The sequence below is a fragment of the Camelus dromedarius genome, chromosome 12 (assembly GCF_036321535.1).
Source record: "Camelus dromedarius isolate mCamDro1 chromosome 12, mCamDro1.pat, whole genome shotgun sequence".
In the NCBI taxonomy this organism is placed as follows: domain Eukaryota; kingdom Metazoa; phylum Chordata; class Mammalia; order Artiodactyla; family Camelidae; genus Camelus; species Camelus dromedarius.
Genome location: NC_087447.1, coordinates 44,779,569 through 44,803,335, shown reverse-complemented (window position 1 = coordinate 44,803,335; position 23,767 = coordinate 44,779,569). Strand labels below are relative to the sequence as shown.

The window sequence follows — 23,767 nt, the reverse complement described above, 5'->3', positions numbered from 1 at the left end:
GGAGCTGGCCTTGGTCCTGGCAGAAATCCAGCTCTCCTCTACACAGTATTCCAAAATATAACATGTGGAGAATAGAGACTAGGTAAAGTGGAATACCATGACAGGGGACAACTGGAGATGTGTGTTTGGGGAGTTTTATAGTAACTCTGGCATACTTAGAAAGGCTGCAGGTTTGGGTCAGAAGAGGTGTTATGGGGTCTGTGGGGCAGAGTCAGGTGTCATCTCTGAATCAGATTCACTCTTGCCACAACTTTAGCTCTTCCAGGGCTTGGCCAGTCTTTGGGTGGTATTTTTAAATGTGCCTGGAATTTAATTTATCAATATTAAACTGATAAATGTATTATACTGACTGACTGATGACACAGAGATCAATGCTGTTGAAAGAATTTATTACTCCTAGTCCTTAGCAAGGGGTGGGGGTACACTGTGCCATGCAGGGCTACATGGGGAAGCACCAGGGCTGGGTAGGAGGCAGAAGGAGCAAGAAGAAAACATGGGCAGAAAGCCTGTATTACTACAGTGGTGGGAAGTTTTTAGGTGGAGACATCCCCTATCAGATAGGAAGCAAGACACAGTTTGGGGACTTGTGTTTGAAGGGTTCATAATATGATTTTCAAGCACCTGTGAAAGTCAGACCACATAGGGAGATGTAAGCAACTTTGGTGGTTAATTTGTTCTTAATTTCAAGATGCTGCATCATCAACTACAGAATATCAGGAATGATTATTACAGGTTGTACAAGACAACGTAGGGTAGGGCCTTCAGTGCTGTGAGGGCGGGAGGTATGGGGAGCATCTGCTGATGTGTGGCCCTGAAGACGTTCCCCAGAGCTACTGGTGCCCTCAAAGCAGACCAACCTTTTGGATATGATGCAGGTGACATAAATGGACTCAGACATGAAGGATTTGAAACATAACCTCTTAAAATAGTCATAGCAACTGAGGCTGTGCCAGGAGCCAAGGTGTCAGGAGAGATTAGGAGAGTGATTGCATATTAAATCATTTTAAAATATGTGGTTATTTTGTGAATAGCTTCCTCACAAATTATGATATCTATAGTGCTGGCACTGGGTCTGTCTGGTTTGTCACTGTGTCCACAGGACCAAAACTGTGCCTGGCACATAGTAAGTACCCAAGTAGATACTTGGCGACCAAAGAAATGGGGTTGAAGCAGATAAAGGCCCAATGTTGAAGGAAGGTGTCTGTCAACTTCTCAAGAGGTTTTCCTACTGTCTCTGCCCTCAAATCATGTTGCACTAGAATGGGTGGGTATGTAATGAAGGCCATTTTGGTGGTTTCTGATGGATTTAGGGAGCCAAGAAGAAGCTTTTCATTGATACACTACAATGTGCACACCTGTCCCAAGAGATGGCTCTCTTAGAACATGTGGCCCCCACCCCCGCCCCCATAGAATCCTGGTCTACAGCACAAGGAGGGTGATAACTGGCCACCTTGCCTACTATGGATGCAGAAAGAAAATTCCTCTGGGGTCAGGGATGCATCTGGTTCTGCCTCTGCTTTTCAAGGATGAGGAGATCAAATTCTTCCTGGCAGAGCCACCACACCAGAAGACATCTTGCATATCAGCAATATCATGTCGGGGTCCTTTTGACATCCCTCCTGTGTGGAAGACAATGTTTTGACAATTTGAGATCAAGCTGAATACAGCTGGGTCAGGATGGGCAGAAGGAAACACAATTTTAAGTTGCTGGAATCACAACAACAACAAAAACAAAAAACAAAATAAATAATCTTTTAATCCAAAGAATATTGTTTGCTGCGATCAGTCACTAAGCTAAGTACCTACATATGTGGCAGGAAAATTCACTGAGGTATTATTTGGGTTTTGTTCATTGTATCCCTCCTCCCATCATAAGAAAGTACCTAAATCTTTGTATCCCCTAGACTTAAAGCTTTTTTAAGTGTCAAAAATAGGAATTTTCAGAAACTCTCTGTCCTAGCTTTTGTTTGTAAAAACCAGGGCTCCAAGGTTTTTTTATTTACAAGGTTTTCTTAGGTCTGTCTTACTGTTTCTTTTAGGAAGATAAGGAAAGGGACTGCCTCAGCCTGAGGCCAAGGCTAGGCAAGCTCCTTCCTTTCTTAAGAATGATGGTTGCATGCAGTAACTGTGAGAACTAGGTAGTAACCAGAGGAGAAGGAGCCAGTCGGGATGCAGAGCAAAGCCTGTGAATCATCAGCAAGTCTGCCCAAATGTGCTGAAGTGTGATGATCTCAGGGCTGCAGCCAAAGACAAGGGACCACCCACTGATCTGGAGAAGGACTGCCAACTCCAGCCCTCTGCCCGCACACATGCAGCTGGGGGAGGAGGGCAGGAGTGGGGGAGTCACTGCTAGATGCCCACAGGGGTGTCAAAAACTGTTCAAGCGCCCTCCTTCTGAGAGCCCAGCTGCTTCTGGCTTAGCTCTTCTCCCTCCTGCGGGACCTAGGGCCTCACCCACTTCCCTCCTTGGGTCACTGACCTCAGGACTCCTTGGCTTGGCTAAGATTTGAGATGTGCTCAGTGTTCCCAGTTAGCTACTCCCCTTCTTCCACCTACCCTGCTTCACCTTTTTCTTTCAGTGGGTTAGGCTGCTAGCCCCAAAGAGAAATGGAAATAAAGTATCAAGCATGGGAGGAAATCAGATTCCTAGGGAGAGGGGCCAACCAACCCAGGGAAGATCTGATGCAAACACTAGGAGCCAGGAGAAGGAAGTAAAGAGGGTAGATTCTCACTCAGGGCTGAAACTAGAGTTTGGCTTGAGGCCTGGCTCAGAGATGGGTGATCAGGTCAAGCTGGAGCTCAGGTCAGGGCATGGCCTGAATCAGGGCAAGTATGAGGCTGGCCTAAAAGCATGACAGATGGGAAAGCATTTGGAGGCAGTCAGGTGCTGGTAGCCAGTCAGAGTCAGATTTTAGTTCTGAAACACCACTTACTCTCTAGGGGACTCTTGGCCTCCTACAAAATCTTTCAAGGTTGTTGAAAGAAAAACTTGGAGACTTAAAATGTGAAAGAGATAATGAATGTAAACTGTCTCCCAGTGCCGACAGCAACTGCTTAGTAATGAGTAATAGTTATGACTGTTACTCTTCCTCTCTAGCAGCTCATGCGTTTGAGGGCCCTGGGGCACACAGGTTGTGCAGCCTTGCTTGGCCCCTGGTATCAGGGCTGTGCTGTCAATGCAAGATCTGGCCAGCAGAGGGCGCAGGACTCCCCTTCCGGCCCCTCCTTCCAGCTCCCTCCCAGGCCTCAGGATGGCACTGCCTTGTAGAGCTGGGAGAATTTCCCAGGGAGAAGTGGAATCTCGGGGACAGAACCCTGGTCTCGACTGGTGTGTGAAAAACCTTATTCAGATGTTTTCATAAAGACTAAAATGCAGCAGCAGTGATGCTGAGAGACATTACAAGAGGAAGTTGTGCCAAGTCGGAGCCTGAGGCACCTGTTGGGGCAGCACCGGGAACAGCTGGGATCATTCAGGACTGCCCTCCCCGTAGCTTGAAAACTCCTGTGCTTTTCACCCAGAATGCATGGGCCCTCTGTGTCTGGCACTGCCTTTCCTGTCTCGTTACCTTGGCCTGTTGTCCTCAGCTTTGCCCTTCAGCAACAGGTCTCACAGAGCCTAACTCAAATGTTTTCCCGGAAGCCCTCTCTCTGGATGACTCCCTGTAGCTGCTTCTCCTTCTCCTTCTCCTTCTCCTTCTCCTTCTCCTTCTCCTTCTCCTTCTCCTTCTCCTTCTCCTTCTCCTTCTCCTTCTTCTTCTTCTTCTTCTTCTTCTTCTTCTTATTCTTCTTCTTCTTCTTCTTCTTCTTCTTCTTCTTATTATTATTATTATTATTATTATTATTATTATTATTATTATTATTATTGGTGGTGGAATTCGGTTTATTTATTTATTTATTCATTCATTCATTCATTTATTTATTTAATAGAAGTACTGGGGATTGCACCCAGAACCTCAAGCATGCTAAGCATGCGCTCCACCACTGAGCTATACCCTCTCCCTCCCCACCTCATGGCCTTTTTAACCCTCAAGTGAGTCCCTGAGCTGGAGGATCCAGGCCCCTCTTGCCTGGCTTGTGAAAGCCCACATCTGAAGCCAAGTGTAACCATCCAGGGAGACCCAGCCCATGAGGCGTGCTCTGCCCTCCCCAGCGTAAGCCCCAGGTTCTGGAAGGCTGGTCCTCTCCCTGGTTTCTTTTCTCTGCCCGACATCCCTGCCTGCTCTAGCTTCAACCAGTCTGTCTTCTCAGCCCACTCCCTCTTTATTTAATTACCCCAAGAGAAGGGCCTTCTATGTGGGCAGGGAGTATGTGGGCAGGAGCTCAGCACAGGAGCATGTCTGCAGAGCAAAGAAATGCAGAGAAAAGAAGGTCTTGGTTGAGGGGAGATGGCAATCTCCTCAGCCACAGGGGAGGGACTGAGCCAGTCCCCAAGGACTAAGTGACTGGCTGCATGTGTGTCAGAGCCAGGGGTGTGGAGGTGGAGCCTGTTCCACGACCCTCACAGCACCGCTAGTGAATGCTGGGTTTCCCACGTAAAGCGCTGCTGTTTTGCGGACCTGCAAGCTACCTGGAACAGGCAGCATCTTACACAGCAGGTTATGTGGCTGTGCATTAGGCACCTTGTGCTCTTCTCTTTAGTTCTTTCCCCTGAACATTTACTGAAGTGTTGTTTAAACATTCCCCTCTTATCACAATCGTGATATAGAATATTGAAAGAGGGATCATGTGCCCACCCTTGGCAGTAGCGTGGGTGACGGAGACTTCCCCAAGGGAAAGGTAAATAGTCAGAAGCCACAGGAGTCAAGCAAGTGGGCCATTACCTCCCCTGAAAGACACACACACACACACAAAACCCCAAACTGACAACCTTGGCAGGTCAAGACTTGAGTCCAAGATACACAACAAGTTTCTACTGTGTAGCCCAGGGAACTATATTCAATATCTTGTAGTAACCTATAATGAAAATGAATACGAAAATGAATATATGTATGTATATGCATGACTGACACATTATGCTGTACACCAGAAATTGACACAACATTGTAAACTGACTATCCTTCAATTTAAAAAAAAAAGACTTGAGTCCAAAAGGCAGCTTCCCTGAAGACTGAGCCTGGCCCTACATCAGGACCTCTGGCATTTGCCTCCTTAACCGCTTAGGTTTCTGTCTTGTTCTGGGACAACAGTCTCTGTCTCTTTCCTCTGGCTACTCACATTGACTCTGCAGTTCCCTCCTTGCTTTAATCTAAAGTCCCCCTGATATCTTGTAATAACCTTTAATGTAAAGGAACATATGTATCTACATGAGTGAATGGGACATTACGCTGTACACAAGAAATTGACACATTGTGATTGACTGTACTTCAATTTTTAAAAATAAATAAATAAGTCCCCGAGTTTCTCGGCCCTCAGCAATCCCGTTCTCTCCAAATGTTGGCTTAATCCCTGGCAGAGATAGAATTTCCTGATTTTGAAAAATGAGCTTTGACCCTCTCAGCATTGCCTTTTCATCCCCTCCTCCCTCCTCCTGGGCTCATGATATGTCCCCCTTCTCCACTGAATCTATTCCTCGGCTTCCATCTTCTTGCAACAATGTACACCCACCAACGCCCCAGCCCTCGCCTTCTATCACCTATCTGCACTTAGAGGGGAGAAGTATGAGCAAGGTACCTGGATGATGAACAACACAGAGGGCACCTTGAAACTATAAGCAACTCAAGATGCCTTGAGCATAAAGAAAAGATAGAAAATAAGAAATGAGAGTAGTGTGGAGAGTGGTTTGAGAAACTGTCAGAGAAAAGGACAGGCGCCAGACCCTTAGAATATAGACAAGTAAAAGGGCAGCTGCAAGACATGTAACTGTGAGAATTAGCGCAATGAGAGATGCCAGTGTTACAGAAGTACATGGCTTAGGAGGCACCTATCCCAGAGGGGTGGGGTTAAGGAAAGCTTCTCAGGGGAGTAATGACTTCCACCCACAACCACTGTCCAGAAGGTAGTCCTAAAGCCACACTCAGCTGCAAAGAAAGTCTAGGAAATACATCTGTTATCTGGTTATCATGACATTTCCTTTTCATCTATAACCATTCCCTTCTACTGACTTGAGTCTCTACTCCCATCAAAAGCTAGAACACACCACACAGTGCTGGGTTCTATACATCCCTGTCTTGTCTCAGGAAGCTTGCCTAGTAATTCTCAATCTCTCTCCCTTTCCTTCTCTCTCTCTCTCTCTCTAGCATCTGCGGTCTCTTCTATACATTGCTGTATAACAAACCATCTTGACTCCTAAAATTTCCATCTGCCTCCCAAAAATGTTCCAGGCCCTCCATCTCAAAAAAGAATATTTCATTCCACATCCCCCTCTAGTTATGACCCTCTTTCCTTAATAACTGTTCTTCTAAAAGACTGGTCTAAAGTGACTTGCTCCATGTTCTCCAGTCACGTGCAGCGTTAGGGACACCAGATCTGCCTTCTGCCTCTACAACTTCATCAAGATGGCCCATTCCATGGCCGAGGGTCTCCAGGTCACTGAATTCAGAGCACACTTCTCAGTCCTCATTCTCCTTGTTCCAGGAGCAGCATTTGAATCCATTCAGCGCCTCCCCTCCTGCTTGTATAATGCCTTGCCCTCCTTACTCTCCTCCCACCCCTCTGCTCCTTCTTGGTCTCTTGACAGGCTGGTCTTTCTCCATCCAGCCTTGAAATAATGGTCTTTTGCAGACTTCTGGCATGGATTCTCATTTCTTCTTATTCAACCTTCTCTCATTAATTCTATGGTTTACATTCATTCTTGCACAGCCTGTATATTCAACTTCCTACTGGAATTCCTGCTTAGATGTCTAAGAGGCATCTGAAACTTAACATGTCCAAACTAGGCTGGAGTCCCTGGTAAAAGCTGCTGTATGATAGCCACAATTTTCCCTATGAAGTGAGAGGCCATGTGATTCGTTGTGAGTGAAGGATGGTGTGTGTGTTTGTGTGTGTGTGTGTCTGTGTGTGCACATACGTGTGGGTACAAACATACATGCCAGGGTAAGAGATGAAATTAGAGATTTTTTTTTCATTCCCAAATCTCTCCCTTTATTATCATAATTAACCTTTATTTGGAAAGCAAGCAGTAAAAACTATTCAGACAGCAGCATTACATTATTACTTTCAGGCAAAAGAGGGGGAAGGACTTTCAAGTTCAAATAGGCACTGAAAGAGACAAACTCTAGTTCCCAGGAAGGCTGACCTTCTATAGCCAGCACTAAATTAGTGCTAGAAATTAGAGATTTTGAGTAAAGAAAATTTGGGGGAAAAAATATAAAATGAGAAAAAGAAAGTGGCCAGATAACAGTAAAACTTACACTCAATCTGAGAAGCAGCATACTAGGAACACCTGAATTCTGGTTTTCCAAATCCCTGGCTTTGAGTTATAGCTTTTTTACCTAGTAGCTTTGTGGCTTTAGGCAAGTTCCTAACACTCTCTGAGCCAGTATTTTCATTTAAAATAATGATCAATAATGTTGTACCTAAATTTGTAGTTCTTTGTGAGGATTAAAGGTAATACGCTTGGAATATAGTAGTAGGTGATTATCCAACAATGCCTATCCAGTTACCAAAAACATTATTCAGTTTTAATCTCATCCTTCTCCCTCACTTTCCACATACAGTCTCTAAATTATGTCTCTCTACCTTCTAAATATCTCTCAGATCCATCTTCTCCACTACCTCCATGACTTTAGTTCAAGCTACTGTCATCTTTCACCTTAATTACTGTCATGGACTCCATGGTTCCACTCCTTAAGTTGCCCTCCACACCAGTGGCCACTACAATCTTTCCAAATCTTTCTAAATCTTAACAAATTTCCAATGCCCCTACTTCTTCCTTGCATGACTTGCAAGTGTCTACATTTGCTATCTCCTGAGATGAGACGTGTGTTACCTTTGATGGCTACTGTAGAAAATTACTGTGAATTTGGTGGCTTAAACAACATTCGTGTAGTAGCTCACTGGCTGGGTTCTTTGCTCAGGTAGGGTATCATCAGGCTACTGAAGTCAGAGTGTCAGCCTGAATAAATTCTCTTCCAGAGGCTCTGGGGGAAAATCTGCTTCCAGGCACATTCTTGTCATTAGCAAGATCTTAGTGGTTGTAGGACTGAGGTCCTTATTTTCTTGCTGGCTGTCAGCCATAAATGGCTTTCAGCTAAAGGCCACTTTCAGGTATTTGTCCTGTGCCCTCCTCCATCCTCAAGCCAATCAGCCATCCTCATTCCTTGCCTCCTGGCCCTCTCTATCTTCAAGCGAGCAACAGTGTATCAAATTTTGTTCTTAAGATCTCTCTGACTTCCTCTTCTGCTGCCAACCAGAGAAAACTCCTGGCTTTTAAAGGACTTATGTGATTTAGTTAGGACTAGTTGTATAATATTGAGGTCACTGATTAGCAACATTAATTACATCCACAAAATCCCTTTTGCCATAAAACATAGGAGTAGTATCTCATCATATTCACAGGTTCCACCCACACTCTAGAGAAGGAGATCGTACAAGAGTGAGAGTCATTGGCGGTCATCTTGTAATTCTGCCTATCCAGGAGGGGAAGCCAGGAAAAACACCCCTGGGAAACACTGAGACCTCAGGCTGAGATCAGAAGAGTGAGTAGGAGTTAATTAGATAAGGAAAGAAATCTTCCAGAGAGAATGTGCAGAAACTATGTAACTGGAGGACATACATTCCCAAAATGGACTAAGGAAGGACAGTGTGTCTTCAGTGGAGAGAACAAGGAGTAGTGACTTGAAACACTGGTTAGAAAGTTCAGTAGGAGCCAGGCCATGCAGGCTTCATAGACTCTGTAAAAAGTCCTTCTTTATCCCCCAAACAAGGTCAGAAGAGTAGCATAATCAGACTTGTATTTTGAATATATCACTCTGGCTATAAGGTGGAGGGTGGATATAAGGGGGCATCATCAAAATGTGGTGGACCACTTAGGAGGCTGGGAGAATAGTACAAGAAACAGTGGGGCAATGTCAGTGGAGATAAAAGCAGACTGATTCAAGGAATGCTCAGTAGCTAAAATCAACAGCACTTCATGATTAATTGAACATGGGAATGAGGCTGTTATGTTCCCCAGGAAGCAGACTCTAAGAGATTACTGGGGAGGATGTTTACTAAGGAGCGCTCCTGGAGTCAACACCTGTGTAAGAGAAAGGATGGAAAAAAGTGAGATGGGGCAAAGGGAGAAGTTGAGCAGTCCCAGTAAAGACCTCAGTCAACCCTATGAGGAGCTGTGAACATCTTTCAGGGTTGTCCTCTCTTGGGGTGAGAGAGCTGAACCTTTATACTTCTCTGCTGATCAGTTGTTGGGTACAGATGCCCAAGGAAGGGAATATGACCTTAGATGAGCCAGATTTCTTCAGCCCAGGCAACACCCAAAGGGGCTGACAGTTGAGAACTATCTTTCAGCAGCATTCTCAGTAGAGAAGGAGAAAAAAATCTTCATTTTTGAAGGAGTCTGGGCTTTTTGTTGCAGCCTTCACCACAGGGGTGCAGGCATATAAGGGAGTAAGGCATTCAGGATGATTCCTAAATTTCTTTTTTTTTAATTTTTATTGAAGTGTAGTTGTTTTACGATGTTAGTATCAGGTGTACAGCAAAGTGATTCAGTGATACATATACATACATATTTTTTTTCTTTTCAGATTCTAAATTTCTGATTTGTGCATCTTTGTGGATGCACTTATGACCATATGTTGTAATCATTGGCTTACCTGTCATTTTCCCTCACTTGAGTAGTAGTTACTCAGGCACAAACTGTCTTGGACAGCTGGTGTACCAGCCCTATACGTGGCACATACTTTGCTGAATAAGTGAATGGCTGTCTACTTCTCCTGTTCCACTCCTTTCTTCCCTACGTTTCCTTTGCTTCCCCACCCCCACACCTTACCATCATCCAATGTGAGAAAAGTCCAGCAGGTTATCCGAAGTCTCACCTGTGCTGGAGCTGAATAAACAGCACAGCAGGCTGCTCTAGTGGGAAGGCAGGCAGTGCCAGGAGAATGGGGGGGGGGGGGGTGACGACATTCCCTCTGATCTCAGGCTTAAATCCTCCTTCAATGTCCCATCCCCTATAAACTCAGTGCTAGCTGGACCAGGTCCTCTCCAAAACTCTGATTGGATAGGACTCTTTGAATTCCCATAAACTCAGACCTCATTCCCAGTCTAACCTGCTCTTTAGCTGATAACTCCCACCTCTGACAGCTACTGCTGGAGGCCAGAGAATGGAATTTCATGTCATACTGGAGTTTCTTTGGAATGGAGAAGAATGACATCAACAGGGCTGAAATATAAGAAGAGGAAAAGTGCTACCCAAGGAGCTGAACTCACTGCAGTCTTGCGCATGCCCCCTTCGGTTTTGTTCCCGTTGCGCCCCAGTGCTCCTGCGCCCTTTCAGCTCGCTCCCGTGGGAACCTGACCTCCTACACAGGCTGCTCCACCTGCGTTGAGAGCAAACAGGGAGTGTGTCCGGTGAGGGTGGGCGCTGCCTGGAGACCACAGAGAAAGCTAGCCGCCTCCTCCCCGGTTGTGCCTGCGCTGGGCTGGGAACTGAACCGTACCCCACCCTCACCCCACCCCAACCCTGTTTATCCCAGGCACCGCTACCCCGGTCAATACCCAAGTCACTCTTCCTCCAGGCAGCCCTTTCCCTTGCCAGAGTTCCCCAGGCAAAAATGGTGCCCCTTCCTCATCTTTTTCCGCTGCGGAGGGTTCCTTGGGCGCTTTGGGTGGAAGCCTGGGTGTTGGGCCTGAGGTAGGAGGTGGGGGTGCGGGAGCAGATGCTGGGGCTACCCCAGCCCCGCGGCGAGGAGTTGCAGGCAACTACCAGTGATGGTGTCGCGGACACTGGCAGCCACTGCGGCATAGGCATGGTACGGTGCCCGCAGCGCTCTGCGAGGGCTAAGGCACCAGCGCTGCAGCCAGTGACCCCGCACGCGCCCCCGACCCGGCTCAGTTGCCACCTCCAGGTTCCCCGACCCACCAGGGGAAGATGCTAGACCCCCCGGCGGCCGCGCCCACCCGTCTTACGCTCCCTCCTTCTCCTCCCCAACCACCCCTAACCCTCTCTCCAATCCCCGCCAACACACCACACACACACACACACACACACACACACACACACACACACACACACGCGAGAATCCCCTGGAACTGGGATGGTGATGAAGGGGAGTAGGCGGGAAGGCAATCTCGAAGAGAAGACTGGAGAGTTCTAGGGAGGGGGCGAGCCTGGAGGACAGTCACACCAGTGTGGGGGAGTGGGGGACGGGGTGGGGGCGACTAAGTCCTGAGCGGGAGAGAGGGGCGGAGAGTCACCTGGCGGGACAGCCGCGGACCCGAGCCTGGGAGGGACGCGAGCCTAGGCGGGGCGATCAGAGGAGGAGCCGAGGGGCAGGGGCCAAGGTTGGGGGCGGGGACCAGGCGGGGCGGGAGCCTCAGCGGGAATCGCGGCGCGAGCAGGTGGAGCCGCAGCGGGAGCCCGCCCGGCCGTGCGGAGGGAGGCGGCGGCTGGGCCGGGGCCATGGAGCTGCTAAAGCTGAACCGGAGCGTGCCGGGGGGATCCGGACCCGGGCCGGGGGCTTCCCTGTGCCGCCCAGGGAGCCTCCTCCAGAATGGCAGCGGCACCGGCAACCTCACCTGCGAACCACCACGCATCCGCGGAGCCGGGACACGAGGTGGGTGCCTCCCTAAGCACCCCCTACAAGCTCCTCCTTGCTGCATCCCGCAACACCCACAGATGCCCCTGCTGCCACCTCAAACGCCCACACTCTCCCTGCACAGTTCCTACCCCCTCAGTCCCCCAACAGCCCCCACCCCGACACATTGGTCCCCCACAGCTCCTAAAATTCAATCGCAGCTTCACACCGCCTTGTCAGAGCCCTTTTACACCCTGGTCTCCTGATCACCCCCAGAGCTCCTGGTCACCCCTAAAACACAGCACCCTGCCCAACACACAGCCCTCTCCTCCACACATACAATGGGAAGGCAAGGAGCTCCTCTAGCCAGTCCTTCCAGGTTTCTCTTTGCCCTTTGCATCCAGTTCATGGAGCCACAATGGGGAAGGAAAGAAAGGAAGACAAGACTAGGGGGAAAGAAGGGGACTGATTGTGGGGAGGGAGCACTCTGGAAGGCCTGGATGGGAAGTTAGAGTTATTGTCGTCTGTGTCCCTCACCTCAGTCCCTATCCTTCCCCAAAGAGATCCCCTAACTGGAGTTAGGCTGGACACTAGACTGGGAGCTGTTCTCTAGAGCTGCCTGTCCCTTTCCCTCACCTTCAAATCCCCTTGCCTCTCAAGTTGGAGTTCTCATGACCCTAAATCCACTTTCTTTCACTGTCTCCAAACATGTCTCCAACTCCCTTCCAAGCCACCTCTCCAACCTGCCTCTCCTTAGGTTTCCTGCCCAGAGCCTGGCTGCCCCATTCATCACCCTATCCCTTTGTGCGACCTTCCCCTCCAACCCCCAGACTGCTTCCACTCACCCAGTCCCCAAAATGACTCTCACTTCTCCCATCAGCCAACATCCACATTTTCTTGATGACCTTGCTCAAGTCATATTTTTCCCTTTCCCATACCTTTTCTTTCCTTCTTTCCTGGTTACTAGTCACCTGCTATTGTAGTCCCTGGGCTAGGTGCTGGCTACACAGGGATGAGTTAGACCCAGTCTGGACCCTCACCCCCAAGGTCTCCAGCAGGGAGACAAAACCAATAGGAAAATCACAGTCAGTGTGGGAAGTCCCACAGGAGGGTCCAAATTGTGAGCACCCAAAGGAGAAGGAGTCTGAAAACTTCACAGAGGGAACCTTGAAGCTGGAGTTTAGAAGGTAAACAAGCAAGAAGTGGGATTCCAGGAGAGGGAACAGTGCTAAGCAGAAGAAAATTACTCCAAGTTCAAGAAGGGGAAGTGTGAATAAGTTGTAATTCAATATTTATTTAGCCCACAAAATATTACATGCTTTCTCATATCAGTTGGCACACCCCTCTTGTTGTTTACATCTAGGTTCTTTCATTCAACAAGTATTTTTGAATCAGAGGTTGTGCTAGGCACCAGGAACGTGAGTAGAACAAAACTGACACAGCTCCTACTTCGTGGAGCTCACAGTTTAATGGGGGAGAGAGGCAAGTAGGCAGGGAATTGCCAGAGAAAGTGGGAAGTGCCTTGAGGGGGGGCGTGGGAACACGGAAGAGGAGCCCCTCTGGCCTAGCCGAGCCTTGGAAATCAAAGTTGACCTCCTGAGGAGGTGAAGAGTGAATTGAAATAAAAATTCTAAAGCTAAGGGAAAGCCAGCCAAGTGAAGGAGCAAAAAAAGATAAAAAGCATCTCAAACAGAGAAACAGCATATGTAAATGCCCAGAGTGTAAATCCATGGCACTTTTGTTCGGTGTGTCATAGTTTCTGTGTTCCTGAGACATGTACTATCAGAGAGGAATAACGAACATTCAGAATGCGGACCAGCCTAGGGGTTTCCAGAGAGCCTTCTGGACCTAAGGGGTGTGGATTTTATCCTGAGGGCAATGGGAATTACTGAGAGGTTCAGTAGTACTGCCAGGATTAGTTCTGTAGTGTAGAGGATGGAGTGGAGGACAAGAGGTGGGGGAGGAGGGTACTTTAAAAGGCTACTAGATTACACTGGTCCAGGTGAAAGATGATGCTGGCTTTGACGAAGGTACTGGCAGTGGAGATGGAGAGAATTGGATGGATTTGAGAGGCACTTCTGGAAGTCGAATCAACAGAACTTGATGATTTATTAGAAATGGAGAGGGAAGAAGAGGTCAAGGTATGGCATCCAGCTTTCTGGCTTAGACGGTCAGATGGGTGTTGGTGCTATATGATGAGAAGGATAACGAAGGAACAGCAACAGGTTTGAATGAGGAGATTTTACGTTCCATTCGGAACCCACTGAGTTTAAATGCCAGTGAAATATACTGGTGGAGTTGCCCGGTAAGCTTTTGAATCCGAGGCTCTGGAACACAGGGGAGAGGTAAGAGCTGGAAATACAGCCTTGAAAGCTGTTTGTCTAGAGGAGATAGTGGAAGCCATGGGAATAGGTTAAATCATACAGAGATTGTGTCAGATAAAAAGAAATGGGATTCTGAGACAGGACCCTGAGGAAGACCAATTTTTAAAAAGCCAAGCAGAGGAAAGAGAGTCCATGAAGGAGACCAGACAAAGCAGTCAGAGAGACAAGAAAGCAAGGAAAAAATGAAATTTCCAGCAGGGTGGGATAAGTGATGGCAAATTCTGCCCATGTAAGTCAGATAAGGACAGAACAGCATCCTTCGGATTCAATAACAGGAAGTCCTTAGGAGGCATTGTGGGTGTTACCGCCTGACTAGGTAGGTTGACTTTTGGGCTGTGGGGAGGGGTCATGAGAAGTGACCCATGGTGTGCAGACAAAACTTTCCAGAAGTTTGATAGGGAGACAGACAAAGAGAGAAACAGGATTGTGCTAGCAATAATAACATAGGGTTGAGGAAGGGTGTGTAGGGTGTGTGTGTGTGTGTGTGTGTGTGTGTGTCTATTTGGCTTTGGGGGGAGTGTGTGTAGTAGCCATAAGAACTTTTTAAATGCTGATGGGGAATGGGCCAAGAGAGAGGGCGGTGGGAGTGCAGGAGATAGTGGGGATGGTTTGTGGAGTCACAGCCCTTGAGAAAGCAGACTGTGCAGCAGCACAGAGCCCAGGTGCAAGAACTGGCCTCCGTCATCCAGCTGTTGCCGCCCACACACGTCTGGATGTTAGTTAGGCAGGCAGGCAGAGGTCACTTGCGGAGAATCGGTTAGCCACACTCACTCAGATGTCCCCCCCACTGATGCATGGTACCCAGGCTCACTCCAGTGTTACCAGCAGAAATGTGGGTGTTCCTCACATTACTCTGATATAATCCACATAGGCTTGAATGTTACCCCTGTTCACTCAGAAGCTACCCACAGAAAAACACCCACTTTAATACTGCCCACAGTCATGTGGATACTACTCATCCTTCAAACACGCTCTTTTTCATTTTGTTATTGTCTGCACACAATCAAATATTAGCTGTGCTCACTTCAGTAACCTTTCTCCGGATACTACCCATAAAGTCATAGACATTAGTCTTACATAATCAGATATTACCCACAAAGACTCAGACATTACAGATTTTCACTCAGGCTCTCAGTTGTTTTCCTCAATCAGATTGACATCTTAATCTGTTAATTTAATGTCTCTTATCCACACTCACTTTAATATTGCCCACACATACTCACATATAACTTCTGCTCAGTCAGCCATGACAACCATCAGCCAGATGTGCCCCCGTTCACCCACAGGCCTCTGAATGGAACCCATGCTTCCTGAAGATGTTACCTACAAAATAAGATGTTGTCTGCAGACTCTTGCTCATTCAGATGTTACACTTACTCAGGTATAACCTAAACTTAAAGGCAACTCACGCTCCATCAGATATTACCTGTAGACACATAGCTGTTACCTATCTCCAGATGTTACCCCCAGAAATATGCATTACTCTCACCCACCCAGAGACCATCTCAAAGATTAAAGTGTTACCTAATGTTTACTCTCATCTTATCTACACACACACCCTGCATATTACTTCTGCTCCCTCGGTTGGTACCCACTGACGTTGGGATGTCCCCATCGCCTAGCTGTTACCCACAATCAGTTGGATGCTACCCATCCTCACCACACAGGCATGGGTACCACTTTGATGTCTGTGTGCATGAGGACCAGATCCAACACGCCAGTGGACAGCAGGACTTGAGGCTTTCAGTAGCCTCAGTGTTCTGTGGAGTCCTTTCTTTAAAAAGCCTGGTTTTCAGGGGTAAAGGGGATAGGAAGGGATAAATTGGGAATTCGAAATTTTTACCTCTTGGGGAGTGACGGAAATGATAGCTGTCTTGATTGTGGTGGTGGTTTCATTGGTGTCTACATCTATCAAAATTCATCAAATTGTACATCTGAAATATGTGTAGTTTACTGTACAGGAATCATACGACAATAAAGGTGTTAAAAAAAATTTTTTAAATAAAATGGTGCAACCACTGAAAAAAAAAAAGAAGACTAGCTGGCACTAGCCTCAAGTTCAGGTCAGAGCTGGAATGTAGTAGGAACACTAGAAAATAAATTTTTGTTGTTTTTATATCACAAAAAAATGTTAGGCTTAGTTCAGGATAGTTGCTCCTTCCACATGGGTAAAAATGCCATATTGCTTCTCTTTAGGATGTGTGACCATATTTCTATCGGAACTAATGAAAATGTCATTAGCAATGAATATTTAATTGAAAAATTATAATCTAGAGAAACAGATCCTAAGTTAAAATGGTAAGTACAGAATGAAATTTCTTAAATATGTGTATATATACTATCATCACTAAAAACCAAATGTATTCATAATGACTGAGTGTTAGAAAATTCATGAATTATTCATTTATTCATTTATTCAAAATACTCATTGAATGCTTTTTATATGTAAGACGTTCTGGACATTTGAGATGCATTCTGCCCTCTTGGAACTTACGTTCCATCTAGAAGGGGGGAGATATTATATAGATAGATAAATAGAGAGAGAGAGAGAGAGAGAGAGAGAGGGAGATACAATAAATATAATAAATGAACTATTCTCTTCTCCAAGATTTTTTTCATGGGCCCTTAGTAAATAAGACCTATATGCAGATCTAAATTATGTTTTACCTTCATAAGTTTTTTTCATATTAAAGCAGGAAAAAGTCTTAAGATACATTATGCCAAGATAAAACCTATAAATAAGGCAGGAAGCCTTAATAATCAATTACTCTTTTTTCAAGTTTTATTGAGATATAATTGACATACTGCGCTGTATAAGTTTAAGGTGTACAGTATAATGCTTGGACTTCTATACATCATGAAATGATGGCCACAACAAGTTTAGTGAACATCCATCATCTCATATAGATACAAAAGAAGTAGAAAAACTACATATTTTTCCTTGTAATGAGAACTCAGGATTTACTCTCTCGACTTTCATAAATAACATACAGCAGTGTTAATTATATTAATAATGCTGGACGTTATATTCCTAATACTTATTTATCTTATAACTAAAAGTTTATACCTTTTGACCACCTTCATCCAATTCCCCCTCCTCCCAACCCCCACCCCTCACCACTGGTAACCGCGTATCTGATCTCTCTTTCTATGAGTTTGTTTGTTGAAGTCTAATTAACCTACAACACTATGTTAGCTCTTGATGCACAACACAGTGATTCGATATTTCTAAAAAAAAAAAAAAAAAAAAAGCCTGATTTTTGTTTCATGTCATTTTATCTGTATTTTTGTACCTACACTTCTCTGCCATCATCTGGACAACACAAATGCAGATCCTTTAGACCCCAGAAGCTGACTGAGTCCCCGTCTTCTGAGTCCCCTGTTCTGATTTCTGCTCTCCTCCCATCCCTGGCAAGGTGATGCCCGCAGGTATACTGTCAAGGCACTAGTGGTGGTAACCAGGAGGTCCATCTCTTATTCCTCCACCATTACCTCAGGCTGCAAGTCACTGAAGCCACCATGGTCACTCCTGTGCCACCACACAAACACACAGGGATGCATTCACACACACACACACACTCAGACACAGAGTTCCCCCTATCCTTAACATCTTGACATTTGCATTAGTGTGGTCCATCTGTTAACAATCGATGAGCCAATATTGATACATTATTAACTAAATTCCATAGTTGACATTAGGGTACACTCTTTATGTTGTGTTTTATGGGTTTTGACAAATGTATAATGACGTCTATGTACCATTACAGTATCATACAGAATAGTTTCACTGCCCTGAAAGTCCCCAATGCTCCACCTATTCATCCCTCCCTCCCTTTCCCCAGACCCCTAGCTCTAAGATCACTTTTGATAAGTCTTTTTCACATCTACTAACTGTTCAACAGCAAAGACTTGAAGAGACAGTGGTGGCTGGAAATAAGGTAACAGCTGGAAATGCCCAGTAAAACAGCAAAGCATTGTTCAATTGCTGGTCATTTTTACTGGGACTTTGTCTTCTAGTTTTCAGGGGTCCCCTGCAGGTTGGGGGCTTCATAAGAGTGGGCCTAGTCCCATCTCTCAGCTCCACCACAGTTAGCCAAGTTCAAGGGCACGCACATGGTCCACATTAGTCAGCTGAATGAATGAGAAATATGCTTTTCACACTTTACAGTGCTGTACCAACTTGAGGCCTGGTTATTGAATCAAGAACCAGTTGAAGAAAAACATCCAGAAGAGGATGTGAGAGAGATGATAGAATTAGAGAGATTAAGGGGTGAGGGAGGAGAGTGGGGAGGGGTGTTGGACAGGGACAAGACACAAACAGTGTGAGACAGACCACCAGCTCTATTTTGGGGGGTCCAAGGACCTCTCTGATTCCCCTCCCAAAGGTTCTTTATTTCTCACACACACACACCCCTCAAATTGTAACACATAAGATTTCCATAAGCCTTTCCTGCAGAGAGGGGCCCAGATTCTAAAAAGACACAGATGATTTGTATAGAATAGTAAAAGTAACACATCTCAAATCACAGCCTGTCCATTGACTACCTTCCTCCCACCACCCAAAAGATCCTCCAACACGGATCTCCAAAGAGAGAGAGGCAGCAAGGAGAGAGCATGTCAGAGTTCTAGAGGCACAGACGTGAAGGATGGATGAGGGGCAGAATAGGGCCTTTGTGTGGAGAGTGACAGAGGTCCACTAAGATTCGTTAGCAAGCATGTGTTGACACCTCCTGTGGTGGTGGGACATTATTAGGGATATGCTGGAGAACAAGATGGACCTTGTCCCAGTCCTCAAGAGTTCATGGTCCAGCGGGGGAGATAGAAAATGGACATAATACTACAGTGAGAAATGCCATGTTAGAGTTTAGGGAAAGGGAGGGGCAGCACAATGAATGACAGAGAAGTGAGGCAGCAGTAGGAGGCAAAGCATTTTAGAGCTTTAGAGGCTGGCTTCTACTCTGATTCAGCTCTTTGCTCACTGTGTGCTCTGAGCAAGTAATATCACTGCTAAGTTCACTTAGGGGACCCCTTGTAAATAGCACTCACTTGAAACCTACAACAGCTTCTGAATAAATTGGCTATTATTATGAAAAAAACAGTTTAATTTGAGAGCTAAGCAAAAGTCAGCCAAATGGGGCTATGGAAAAGGGGGCTGCAGCTCTGGGCCATTCCCTCCCCGCAACCTGGTAGGCTCCATCCCTGCCCTCTCTCCCTCCAAGCTCTTGACTCTCTCATGCTGATGCCATGGGTATGGGTGACTAGGTTGAGTGTAATTCAATCCAACTTTTTCTGGATCTGCTTGGCTGTGATATGAAAGCCCAAAGATGAATCCTTCTCCCAATAGACAATGACACAAATGCATGGGGTCAGCCTCTGTCTAGCCCAGTGACTCTCCATGTCCCTCCTGTGAGCTCCCAGAGCTCTCTGTGTATTCCTCAACTTCACCCCTTATCACACCATGTGACAATTATCTGTTTAGACCTCTGAGTTTCCCTCTAGACTGTGAGCTCTCAGGTGCCAGGGCATTTACCATATTTATCTCTTTGCCCCAGTGCCTGGTAGAAAGGGAGTCCTCCGTAAATGTCTGTGGAGTGAGAATGAATGTTTGGAGACAATTAAAATACAAAGCAGAAAGTAAAAACGGTTCTAACAGATGTAGGGAGAACATGCATGGGTCAGAGGAAAGGGAGATTAGCTCCAAATAAGGTGCCCAGAAAGGCCTTCCAGAAGACGGGGCAGTCAGTCTGAGTCTTTAAAGACAACAGTGAATAGGAATTCATCAGATACAGAAAACAAGTTTGTTACTGGGAGATATTAGTTGGGTGGTATTCATGGGGAGGGGGTGGTGACAGAGCACTTTAAGTTGAGAAACCAACATAAGCAAGAGAAGGAGACATGAGTGCATGTGATGCCTCCTAGAAACTGAGTCATCCAGTGGCTTAAGTGGGTGCATTGCAGGGAGAAGGTGGGGGAAGGAAGAGGGCAGTTCTGGGAGAATCTGGATGCCATGCTAAAGGATTGCAAACAGTTGAGAGCAGGTGAAGGTTTTTGTTTGTTTGGTTGGTTATCATTTTTTAAGTCAATAAAGACATGATCAGACCAGTGTTTCAAAAGGTAGTGAATGTGTGGTCAGCCGTGTAATATACTACTGAGAGGTCGAGCAGAATAGGTTGGGGGAACAAGGCACTGGATTGTAATAGATTGAGGAGTGAATGAAAAGATGCAAATAATCTTTTCGAGAAGTTTGTCAAAGAGAAGGAGGATTGGGAATAAAGCTTGAGACGAGACATGCTTTCTAAAGGAAGGGTCATTAGGCCACTTGAACCAGACTTCCAGGGGTTAGAAGGGTCAAGGATTCAAGTTCACCTTTTCCTGAGTGGGTCCTGGGCGGGGGGGGGGGGGGGGGACTTGAGAAGCAGAAGATCTGGCTGGATAGTGGGGATGGGTGATAAGAGAGATGGAGAGCCTGGCTGAGTAGGGGCCAGACCCCCTACTGCCACCTTTCCCTTTTCCTACCCAGAATTGGAGCTGGCCATTAGAGTCACCCTCTATGCCGTGATCTTTCTGATGAGTGTTGGAGGAAATGTGCTTATCATCGTGGTTCTGGGACTGAGCCGTCGCCTGCGGACCGTCACCAACGCCTTCTTGCTCTCACTGGCAGTCAGCGACCTCCTGCTGGCGGTGGCTTGCATGCCCTTTACCCTCCTGCCCAATCTCATGGGCACATTTATCTTTGGCACAGTCGTCTGCAAGGCGGTTTCCTACTTCATGGGTAGGTGACACAACAAATCTGCCTTCCTTGCCCGTCTCCTGTCCTAAAGTCCTTGCCGGGTGTACGAGACTTTCTCCATCGGAGATGGGGAGGTCACACTGGTGAGTGTGCAGTGCAAGTTTCCTAGGTGATCCCTTCCTTTTCCCTTGCTAGGGGTGTCTGTGAGTGTGTCCACGCTAAGCCTCGTGGCCATAGCCCTGGAGCGGTACAGCGCCATCTGCCGACCACTGCAGGCGCGGGTGTGGCAGACACGCTCCCACGCAGCTCGTGTGATCGTAGCCACGTGGATGCTGTCCGGACTCCTCATGGTGCCCTACCCGGTGTACACTGCCGTGCAGCCAGCAGGGCCTCGTGTGCTGCAGTGCATGCATCGCTGGCCCAGTGCACGGGTTCGCCAAACCTGGTGAGGGTGACTATTACCCATTCCATTCCTGGGAATTCCCTTCTCAAGAATCTTCCTCCAACTGCTCTATCAATTAGCATTCCAATTCTCTTTCGGCACCCACTACCCTGGGATTTCCATTTGGGGTTCCTCCCCAGTTCTCTAGCCCTTCCCAGCCACACCCCAAATCCTACTGCTACCTCTGGGACCTGGTCACCAACCCTAGAAGCATCAGTTCTTGGGTCTTCCTCCATCCGTGATTAAAGCTGGTCAGAAACTCGTGTGATTGGTCTGTGCTCTGTCTCCAGGTCGGTACTGCTGCTCCTGCTTCTGTTTTTCGTACCGGGAGTGGTTATGGCGGTGGCCTACGGGCTTATCTCCCGCGAGCTCTACTTAGGGCTTCGCTTTGACGGTGACAGTGACAGCGAAAGCCAGAGCCGGGTCGGAGGCCAAGGAGGGCTGCCAGGTGGGGCCGGACAAGGTAGGTGAAATCCAGGAAGGGCGGGACTTTGAGAAGGGGCGGGGCCTGTAGTGGGTGGGGCGGGGAAAAGTGTGAGCAGGAAGAGAGGCTGGAAATGGGGGGGAAGGGACTCTGCCATCTGTTCTGACCTCGCATCGTCTGTGCTCAGGCCCTGCCCACCCGAACGGGCGTTGCCAGTCGGAGACCCGGCTGGCTGGTGAGGACGGAGATGGCTGTTACGTGCAGCTTCCGCGCTCCCGGCCTGTACTGGAGCTGTCTGCGCTGACCGCTTCCACGCCTGGGCCAGGATCCGGTCCCCGGCCCGCCCAGGCCAAGCTGTTGGCTAAGAAGCGCGTGGTGCGGATGTTACTGGTGATCGTTGTGCTTTTTTTCCTGTGTTGGTTGCCAGTGTACAGCGCCAATACGTGGCGCGCCTTCGATGGCCCCGGTGCACATCGTGCTCTTTCAGGCGCGCCCATCTCTTTCATCCACCTGCTGAGCTACGCCTCTGCCTGTGTCAATCCCCTTGTCTACTGCTTCATGCACCGTCGGTTTCGCCAGGCTTGCCTGGAAACGTGCGCCCGCTGCTGCCCTCGGCCTCCACGAGCGCGCCCCAGACCGCTACCGGAAGAGGACCCTCCCACCCCCTCCATCGCCTCACTATCCAGACTGAGCTACACCACCATCAGCACGCTGGGACCTGGCTGAGGCAGGACAGATGGATTCCTACGAGCACCGCCCATCCAGACACGCAAGAGGCACAGACCAACTGACACAACAGACTGACACCCAACAGCATGAACTAACCCCAATGCAAAGGAAAAGGTGGCTTACCTGACACAAAGGAAACAAGCCGGACCCCTACATAGGAGACGAAGCACCCTTGATAGGGGACTGAGCCTGGCACGTAGAGACATGGCACTGACCTTAGACATACACAGACCCAGCGTTTCTCGCAGTGGACAAACTACGCATTGGAAATTCTGACAGGGGCTGACCTGCGTCTCACACATATAGTAATGGCACTGAGTCTTTAACAGCTCCGGAGCCTGGCACAGGACTGACTCCTGATATGCTCCAGGTGGCCCCCAGTTTGACCTCACAGTGCCCTTCCCCAATCAGTGCTGCAAACACCAACCTGCCTAATCTCATGCTTCCCAGACCCACGGCTGTTTGGTACTGCAAAGTCCCTTCATTCCTTTCCAGTTAAATACTATGGCCCTGCCCCTCCTCCCTCACCCAACCTCTTCAAGAACTACTAAATATCTTGGCTTCCTCCTAAATTTCCTTTTGGACTCTTTTGGGGCACACGAGGAGGCACAGGATTGGGCGGAGTCCTCTCTATTGGATCCCTCCCCCTGCTGCTCACTCCTGTGCATGACCCCCTGCCAAAAAGTCCATGGTCTGAGGCTAGATGAGGCTGTGTGAACTCTCTCTGGGTGGTCATCCCAGACATTGTGTCGGACATTGTAGCTCGGAATGGGAGTGGGGGTGGGAGGTGGGATATCCATGACACATCACAATTCTTGAGCACATTGTCCTAAAGTGATGCCCTTATTAAGGTACTTTATTAATAGATGCTTATTAAAATTTTAATGACAAGTGGAAGCACTGTATGATAAGACTCAGTTTATTCGATGTGTGTTGGAAACACCATGTGTCAGACCACGACAGGTACAGAGAAGTAATTAAAGAGTAGGGCCTTTTTAACGCACTCTTCCCTGGTATCAGAACCTAGTCAAGTTTCTGCCCCATGGAAGCACCCTTACTGGCGAGCAACAAAGAGGCAGTGTGGGGTGGGGAGGCACGGGGCTGGGCCTGCCTAGGAGTCCCAGAGCCCAGCATCTCTTCTGCCTGTAAGACTGATGCAGCTCTAGAGAGAGGCAGAGACAGCAACATCACCCCTGGACACACTCAGTGACAAACAGGGAAGAGCAGATGACCTCACCAAGGGGAAACACACGGATGCTCAGAGGCATAGTATGCTGGGAGAGGGCTCCTTGACACTTCATCTTGTAACAGATGGGGAAACTGAGACCCAGAGCAGCAAAGTAAACTGCTCAAGGTCGTACAATAAATTAGAGCAAGACAGAAATA

At 47.6% G+C, this 23,767-nt stretch overlaps 1 protein-coding gene and 1 long non-coding RNA gene across 3 annotated transcripts; one reads left to right on the top strand and one right to left on the bottom strand.

The window, feature by feature from the left end:
• Positions 1-399: 399 nt before the first annotated feature.
• LOC135322668 (uncharacterized) lies at positions 400-11,389 on the bottom strand. Its single transcript, XR_010383408.1, has 3 exons — positions 11,353-11,389; positions 10,366-10,475; positions 400-1,619 (listed from the first exon to the last, which is right to left on the bottom strand). It is a non-coding gene; the product is annotated as an uncharacterized LOC135322668 (long non-coding RNA).
• A 101-nt stretch (positions 11,390-11,490) lies between these two features.
• CCKBR (cholecystokinin B receptor) lies at positions 11,491-23,320 on the top strand. 2 transcript variants are annotated; one of them, XM_010990548.3, is made up of 5 exons: positions 11,491-11,711; positions 20,577-20,828; positions 20,982-21,231; positions 21,519-21,691; positions 21,840-23,320. In XM_010990548.3, exons 1-5 carry the CDS (start codon positions 11,558-11,560, stop codon positions 22,376-22,378), a joined length of 1,368 nt encoding a protein of 455 aa, XP_010988850.3. In that variant the 5' UTR covers positions 11,491-11,557; the 3' UTR covers positions 22,379-23,320. The 2 variants fall into 2 exon arrangements, with proteins under 2 accessions (XP_010988850.3, XP_064348692.1); XM_064492622.1 differs by lacking the exon at positions 11,491-11,711 and adding an exon at positions 16,262-16,354 and having other exon boundaries at positions 21,840-23,318.
• Positions 23,321-23,767: the final 447 nt, after the last annotated feature.

Excerpts from the sequence above, each read along its gene's own strand:
- CCKBR (XM_010990548.3), top strand. The coding sequence starts at position 11,558 with ATGGAGCTGCTAAAGCTGAACCGGAGCGTGCCGGGGGGATCCGGACCC. Across the intron at positions 20,829-20,981 it reads GGCGGTTTCCTACTTCATGG|GGGTGTCTGTGAGTGTGTCC; the intron begins GTAGGTGACACA and ends TTCCCTTGCTAG. Across the intron at positions 21,692-21,839 it reads GCCAGGTGGGGCCGGACAAG|GCCCTGCCCACCCGAACGGG; the intron begins GTAGGTGAAATC and ends GTCTGTGCTCAG.